This window comes from Cyprinodon variegatus, unplaced genomic scaffold (genome assembly GCF_000732505.1).
Source record: "Cyprinodon variegatus isolate N-32 unplaced genomic scaffold, C_variegatus-1.0 Scaffold398, whole genome shotgun sequence".
In the NCBI taxonomy this organism is placed as follows: Eukaryota; Metazoa; Chordata; class Actinopteri; order Cyprinodontiformes; family Cyprinodontidae; genus Cyprinodon; species Cyprinodon variegatus.
In genome coordinates this window covers 19014-27468 of record NW_015150851.1, presented here as the reverse complement: position 1 = coordinate 27468, position 8455 = coordinate 19014, and the positions used below count along the sequence as shown (strand labels likewise).

General features: G+C 39.8%; 1 protein-coding gene across 1 annotated transcript in view; it reads right to left on the bottom strand.

The window, feature by feature from the left end:
• LOC107092867 (chondroadherin-like protein) overlaps window positions 1-8099 on the bottom strand; it is a 13520-nt gene extending 5421 nt beyond the window's left edge. The window contains exons 1-7 of the mRNA XM_015387553.1: window positions 7950-8099; window positions 4641-4817; window positions 4347-4541; window positions 3304-3459; window positions 3068-3213; window positions 2706-2987; window positions 2391-2610 (exon numbers count right to left, since the gene is read on the bottom strand). Coding sequence (XP_015243039.1) covers window positions 2391-2610; window positions 2706-2987; window positions 3068-3213; window positions 3304-3459; window positions 4347-4541; window positions 4641-4817 — 1176 coding nt within the window. The 5' untranslated portion in view covers window positions 7950-8099. The remainder of the gene's footprint in view (window positions 1-2390; window positions 2611-2705; window positions 2988-3067; window positions 3214-3303; window positions 3460-4346; window positions 4542-4640; window positions 4818-7949) is intronic.
• Window positions 8100-8455: the final 356 nt, after the last annotated feature.

Genomic DNA, 8455 nt, shown 5'->3' with positions numbered 1-8455 from the left:
GAGGATGTTTGGCTCAACCTGCTGCTGTGAAGCAGGATTCTCCACCATGAACAGAATCAAAAATAAATATGGATCCAGGCTCAAAATGAGCTCCTTGATCTGTTCTTTAGAGTGGCTTTGTCTCCATTCAAACCAGGTTTAAAGCCTTGCAGGGCAGCATAAAGCCCACTGCTCTCATTAAGACAGAAAGAAGAAAGAAAAAAAACAAAAAACGGTCAGTTTAGGTGTTTTATAAAAAAAAGTGAGTCAGGAAATTGTCTATATACCAAACTGAAAGATTGTTGTTCTATACTTCAAAAACAATTTAGATTTTAAAATGGAATTTTTTTTATTTTTTATATTTTTTATTCAAAAGGTCAATGTATAACATGGAAGCATAAACACCTACATTTTATTTCAGAGTTAAATTCAGTTTAAAGTAACATATTATAACTAAAAATGTCTCCAAACCTTTACTGGTTGATGATTTTCTTTATTCGAACCCTGCTGATTTATAATTAGTTACCCCTGACCTAAACTCTTGTAAAGTCTAAAGTACCTGTACTTTTGGACAAAATTTTGATTTCAGAAGTGGGGGGGGAGATGCAAGTGTGTTTAAAATTTATTATATATAAGCAGTGTGTTTTCTAATACTTCCTCTGTGTTTGTTTCCTCCTCTTTCTCCTGCATCTCTACTATCCCTCTCCAGACAAAATATATGGATTGACAAACAATTGGACAATTTGGGGTGCAGCAATCCATGTAGGTTAAAACACACAATTTTACAATCATTATGAACTTGGATATATAAATGCACATTCAGAGATTGTGTTTTTCTTTTTCTTTTTTGATGATAATAATATTATACAACAATAATTATTAACAAATCTATTTTACAAGGTTACTGAGAGCTTTATAATGCGGAGGAGGATGTTGAAGTGGATCTGCTGCTTTATGGAGCCAGTGAGGGTGTTTTAGGAGGGGTGTTACACAGTTCTTTGAATGTAACTCACATTTACACTTTAAAGAAGTCTCATATGAGACCATGAGACAAATTCAAAGATTTGTGTAAATTGACATCTGATATTACAACCCTTCTAGATTACGTGACCCAACAGAAAAAAAATGGCTAATTTACAGTAGCAGAATCCCTCACCAACTGTCTTTTTCAGACCCATGTTTTTTCCACAAGAACGTAACTCCTGGACCTTTTAAGTTATCTTAAAAATCCAAAACCTAACAGAAAACAGAGAAAATGACTGACGACCCTACAGTTCTAATTAAGGTAGGACTTCAGCAAAGTTCTGACCGTCCAATTACAGACCTGATTAAGCGGCACATCAGATGTTTCTAAAGTGATCTTTTCAGGAGTGACAGTGGTGACAGACAATCACACAAAAAGATGGAAGAAAATCAGGAGCTTGTGGGTGGTCCAAACTCAGAGAAGCAGGCTTCAGCTTGAGCTGCGGTTTTCCGCTGGGTCCTAGTGTTCGACGATTGTCTGTGTATTGAACCTAACATTGTTCTTGGACAGTAAAAGGTGCAGGGGACAACACGTACTTTTGATAAAGTGCAGGGGACATGTGTCCCCCGTGTACGACAAAACCCAGCGGTTTCATCGAACAGTGTGAGTTTACAGTTCACAATGTATGTTCTCACACTGTGCAGCACAATGCTCTGTGGGATCTACCTGCACTGTACATCTAAAAACCAGGTGGGACTCAGCTCCGCAGTGAGATGGCGCTACTCGGACTCGTCTATCTGAAAGCCAAACCAGTAGAAGAGGAATATGAAGCTCACTAGAGTGAAATGCGCTGCCTTGGCAATTTGTGCAATTTTGTGCTGAAAGCCCTAAAAATAAAAGGCAACGTCATATTTGGACAAAGACATGGCGGAGCAGACGTAACTACTACGGTCTGTCAATTTTACAGAAAGAACTCCCTTTCACTCGGACCCCCGCCATGCTTCTGTGTTTTTATCTAAGGAAGAAGAAGAAGAGTTTGCACGCAAAGCGATTGTCCCACGACGGTCGACTGAAAATCAACCTCACGATTACTGATTGCCCCTCGTAACCCCCTGTGCAATACACGATGCACAATCAGGCTGAATTTGGGGCCGATCGGGAAATTCTCGCACGACTGGAAAGTCACCACCAAAAGAAAAATATCTCTCGGTACAAGCCCGGCTTTAACTGAACCAGTGTAGCTCTACAGCCTAATGAGACCTTCATGCTGAATGTTCTTCTATAAGAGCAGATCCTCTAATTTTCATAACTGGCCAAAAAAACATGACTTAGAACCTTCTTCCTTCTAATCCAAAAGAAAACTTTGCATAACCCAAAAACAAAGCAAATGGTAAACATTCAGAAAACCTTAATCAATCTAACCAGTCCACTTAAATGCTTCTCTCACCTCACAAACACAGTTGGCAGGACATTTGATCTTGTTTTCCGGCTCTTGGGTGGGTGGTGGAATTATCCTGGTTGCTTCCTCAAACTCTGCCTTCAGCATAGCTTCCTGGCTCTGGCAGCGTAGCTCTTTAGGGTAGACGGCCTCCAGACTCTCTCCGGAGAGATGGGCTGGTCCTCCACATGTCCCCAATAGCTTCACCTTGCGACGGATCGCCCACTCTCTGTTCGATGATAAAAGAAGAAGAAGCTGTTAAAACATCCCATATGGGATGGGATGTGGATAAAATCTCACCAGTTTCACAATGGGCCATTGCACCTGAGTGGACGCAGGTAGCAGTTGCAGTTGATGGGGTTCCCGGCCAGTTTGAGACGTGCCAGTTTGGGTGAGCCCTCAGAAAACGGCTGAAGGACACGCAACTGATTATGGCTGATGTCCATGTGCACAAGATTGGGGGACTTAGATACGGCTGTGTTGACCAGCTCCTGCAGGGACATGTGGTCCAGGAAGAGGTGGGTCAACTTTGCCATGACCACGGCATCCTCTCCCAGATAGGTCATAGGGTTATGGCTAAGGTCCAGAAAAGTCACCTCTGGCAGTCTCAACACAGTAAGAAGGAAGTGTGCACGTTAGTGATCAAGACTTCATTGCCCTCTAGTGATCTCCCCGAGCATCCTTACCTTGTCATCGTTTCCGTAGGGAAAAACTGCAGCTCGTTGTGATCCAACCTGAGCCTGTTGAGCGTGAACAACCCAGCAAAAGCCTCGGTGTCCAGGTAGTTGAGAGAATTGTGACTGAGACGAAGACTCTTGATGTTCTGCAATCCCTTAAGATTCAAATGTTTGTATCAGCAGGTCTGACAGTAAGAGGCACTTGTGTAAATTCTCTGATTGATGGATGTCAGCAGTTAGTGTACCTGGAAGACTAAGTTGGGCATGTAGACCAGCTGGTTGTGTGTGATGGAGAGGAGGTTAAGAAAGCCTAGCTGAGAGAAAGCTCCAGGCTGGATCTCTTCCACACGGTTACGGTCAATAAAAAGCTGCTTCAACGAGGAAAGGCCATCAAAAGACTCCTGGACTCAAAACACACAGATCAGTTAGTTATTCTTTGCAATTGAAAGAAGTAGTTGCATCATTTTTCACTGGATAGAACCACAGTTTCAGCTATTTCTGCCATTGCCCCTGTGCTCCTGGTGGCTTTCTTTACTATAAAAAGTCCTCCTGGCAGAATTCCAACATTAAGGTGGTGCCTATGGACCATATGTCAAAGCTTTAACGCTGTTGTCTCTTTGGATTCCAAGAGTTTATCTTGTTTTACACATATTGATACAAAAGACAGATTGCTGTGATGACAGTCAGTCGGAATTAAATTTAAATCTATTTTTCTGGAGTGTACCGGAACCAACTATCCATTTATCCATCTTCTTCCACTTTTTCCGGCTCAGTGGAGCCAGCGCCTATCTCCGGTAGTCTATGAGCAAGAGTCAGGTTACACCCAGGACAGGTCATCAGGCTGTCGCAGGGCAACACACACACACACACACACTCACACCTAAGGACATTTTAGAGACGCCAATTAACCTAACAGTCATGTTTTTGTACTGTGGGAGGAAGGTGGAGTACCCAGGGAGAACCCACACATGCAAAGGGAGAAAGAACATGCAATCTCCATGCAGAAAGACCCCAGGCTGGGAATTAAACCCGGACCCCTCTTACTGCAATGCTACAACTGTACCACCGTGCAGCCTTTACCCGAACCAGTTGGATTTATTTCTATTTATGTATAGAAATTGCACTTGTCTTGTAGAGTGCTGCAGGAATACATATGTTAGGAAATGAATGATGCTATATAGATTACAATTTACCTGAATAAAGAATGAAAACCAAGAAAAAGTGATAAATGAAAAAAAAGAGAGAATTTCACCGGTTGAGAAAACTAGATGTGTGACTTTTTGATCACCTGGTAGAGAATTTCTATCTTGTTGTTGGCGAGGTTAAGGAAGACCAGCCGACCGAGGCCACGGAAAGCCCCCTCCTTGACTCTGTGGATGTTACAGGCCTGCAGCGACAGGTGGGTCAGGTATGGAGTGTGTTTAAAAGCTCCTGAAGGAAGTTCTTGGATGTCATTGCCTCGAAGATCCAGTTTCACCGTTATCTAGAACCAAACACAGTGCAACTATAGTGCCAATTTGGTGTAAAATGACCGTCTAGAATTATTGGTCATTTTGTAAAGCTATGTGTGTGAGGAAGAAACCTCATCAACAGTGGGGGGGACTTGGGTCAGGTTCCTGTTCACACAGGCCACTCTGAGCTGGATCTGGTCACAGATGCACTGCTGTGGACATTTTGCTGTGTGACCTCCAGGGATGCAAATGAGCATCAAGCAGAACAGAGGAGCACAGAGGGTGTTGGAGAAATCCAGGTGGGGCATCTGAAATGGAACAGCATTTATAAAACAATAACATCAATATGGATTAATAACTCACCTTAAAGCATTTGATGACAGTGAATGGCAAAGGAAGGATGAAGGATGAGGAACACAACATGTCTAAAGCAGGGTTTGTCTTAAAAAAAAACATAAACCTCATAGGATAATAGGAGCACCTGAAACCCTGCTATGCTTCTAAAGTTCTACTATTGGAGGTAAGAATATGTTAAATAATTAAAAACTCCAAAAATGTATTTGTTTTTTTTTTTTATGGAACATTAAGATTTTATTCCTAAAAAATAAAACTTTAATCCGGAAAAGTCATTATTTTAGTCCTGAAATGTTACAACTTTGTTGATCTTGTTGTTAATTATACTACTTTATTTTATTAATATTAGGACTATAATCTTGAAATGTTGCAATTTTATTATTAAGTTACTTATTTATACTAGAAATATTCAGACTAATTTTGTTCCATAACTACATTGATCGTGTAATTTTAAGGCTTTTTTTCAATAATATTATGACTTCAGTCTTATAACATTTTGTTCTTCTAATGTTTCACCTTTTTTATCTCATAATATCAGAAATGTAAGCTTTTAATGGGATGATTATATTCTCATTATGTTACAACCTTAATTTCGTAATGCTTCGTCTGTGTTCTTGTTACACTTTTATTCTCATAATTATGACTTTAACCTCTTAAAGTTTTGATTTTATTCTTGTAATGTTATAACTATATTCTTGTAATATTGTGGCTTTACTATCATGATGTTCAGGTTTTATTCTGATGTTAAAACTTAATTCTTTTGATGTCCTGACTTTAATCTCATTGACCTGCTATTATGAGTTTACTCTCGTAATATTTCAACTATTTTCATGTTCGTAATATTTCACGTAATATTTCATGTTCATCTAAATAACAAACCAGACTGGACTCTCAACACTGAGGCTCTGAGAAAGGTCAGAGCAGACTCTTCTTGCTGAGGGGGCGCTCCTTAAGACCATCTAGGACTCTGTTGTAGCATCAGCCATCTTCCATGGAGCTGTCTGTTGGAGCAGTGGCTTATCTGTAGCTGAGAGGAAGCAGCTGGATCAGCTGATCAGGAAGTCCAGCTCTGATTGGATGCCCTCTGGACTCAGTGCAGGAGGTGGAAAACAGACGGATCCTAACTAAATGAACATCTCTGTTGGATAATGTCTCCCCCACCCCATGCATGAAGCTGGTGCTGAACTGGAGAGCTCCTTCACTAACAGACTGCTGCACCATAAATGCACCAGGGAGCGTTATCACAGATCCTTCCTCCCAGCAGCTGGAAGACTCTAGAACCACCACTGTTCCCAACAACCTCAATAATTTCTTCCATTCATGCTGATTTTGCACAGTTTCTACCTTAATCAGTTAAATAACATGCTGCTGTCATTTTGCACATCTCTGATGTTGCTGCTATTTTCAAATATCCATTACTGTAAAAATGTCCATAGCTGTATAATTGGTTATTTATTCTCCAGGTGCACAGTTTTTAGCAATAAAACACTTTACAGTACAGTATTTTATTGTTTATCTTTTATCTTGTCACTATTATGTTATTCTTATACATTTTTCCAAAGGTCCACATTTGTGTGACCATCTAAAAAAATATATTTTTGCTGCTGTAAACACCAGAATTTCCCCATTGTGGGACAATAAAGGAACTTTCTACTCTATTTTAGTCTATCAATTTATAAAAACTATAGCTCTTAGTATAGCCCTTATACTCAGTCATACATTAGTGTTTGCAGCAAGATGCTCCATGTCTTCTAAAAGTCGGCTGTGGAGAGGGGGATCTCCTCTGAAATAACCTGCTGAGGTAACAGCATCAGAGCTGTTCTGAAATCGCAACAGGACTTCGGTCAGATGCTCTTCAGATCTGCTGTAAGACAGACTGCTACAGGAGATCCTTCCTGCCTGCAGCTATGAACACTGATGACATTTGGATGAATTCCAGCATCATTTATTTTCCCTTCCAGTTTAATAAAGTTCTGGATGACCCTAAAAATACACCCAAAACTGCAGCTGATGGATTTCTACTAAAGCATAAATATATAAGTTAGAATGTCCAAAATCTTCAGAGGCACTCAGGATCCTGGAGCCATGGTGTTAGAAAGAATGGGGAACGTTTTGGTTATCTGTGTGTGCAAAGCCTGAGAGATGAAAGACTAAAACGCTTGTAAAAAGTTTGGAAAAGTTTGTAAAACTTCAACTTCACAATTATGCTTTACCTGGGTGGTCTATAACATAAAACACCAAAAATCACAATTTTTTTTACACAATTCCAACAATCTTACCTTTAAAAATCTAATGTATGAATCATCTCATGCAAACTAGCGAAAGCTTCAAAATATGAAAATACTTTTGTTTTAGGTATTCATTTTTTGTATTAATCTAAAAAGCTGAGTTAATATTGCTTTTTTTTTTTTTTTTTTACACGTGACATATCCTTTAAATAGCCTAATTTGATGAGGTCTCTGTCATTTCTACTTTGAAATTATTTATGCCCTTTGCTCTGCCCTGAAGCCATGTTCCCATGATGGATCCACAGAGATGGAGAGCAACAGCTTAATATTTATTTGTTTACAAACTTGGAGGTCCAAAATGTCAGCTGCTACAATCTCACACCATCAGGAACACTGAAACATTACACTGTAATCCATAAATGTATTATTTTTTACATAAAAAAAAATGTCAGGAAAAAATAACTACTGTTTAAAGGAAACTGTAGAGAAAATGTGGTTATGATTTTGTCACTTGAACAAAAGTAGTGAATTAAAGTCTGAGGAGTTTAGAAACTTGAGATGGTGGAATTTTCTCCTCCTGTTTATCTGGACCCTCATGGGGCTTCATGGTCCAAGTTCCAGAGGAAAGACTGCGTACAAAGACACAGTGTCTCTACCAGCCAATGTGTCAAAATTCATTTCCTTTGGATCCTCACAGTCGCCACAGTGTGAGACGTCATAAGATCTCAACACTTTCTGAAAGTGCTGCATGCAAACTTCTGGGTTAACCAAACATTCATTTTTTTTATATTGGTAATAAAGATGAGTTTTAAAAATCCTAAAACATTCTGATTAGACCTATTTTAGGGACGGCCTTACCTCGGCTTCACTGCAGCTCCGTCCAGCTTCTCTGCACCAGAATGTGCCTCATCTAAAACCAACTCTGCAGATCCCCCCTCAGAGCAGCTCCTCCCACTCTCACAGGAGTGGCTCCCTCTGAGGTGAAGTCTTTACACCTCACTGCTGTCTCCATGAACTTCACTGCTGTTATAAATGGAAACCAGTGGAGCTGCTTCTAGCTTCTATTCAGAAATGTATGGAGTGAACTTTGTTCAGTAATTGTTGCAGGGATAGAAATCTTGAAAAATATATTAATCAAAATTTTGTTTTGAGAGTAAGTTTGGTAAGACAATTCATGGTTTATTACACTCTGGTTAAATTCTTTGGTTGGATGAAATCTTAGAAATGATAAATCAAGCTGGACCCATACACCAATTTTCAGCCATACTTCAATGCCATTTAATAGTACTTTTCTTTTTATCATACTCAACTGCACATTGCACTGGACCTGACTAAGCCCGTTTGAATGTGTAGAGGATTGACCG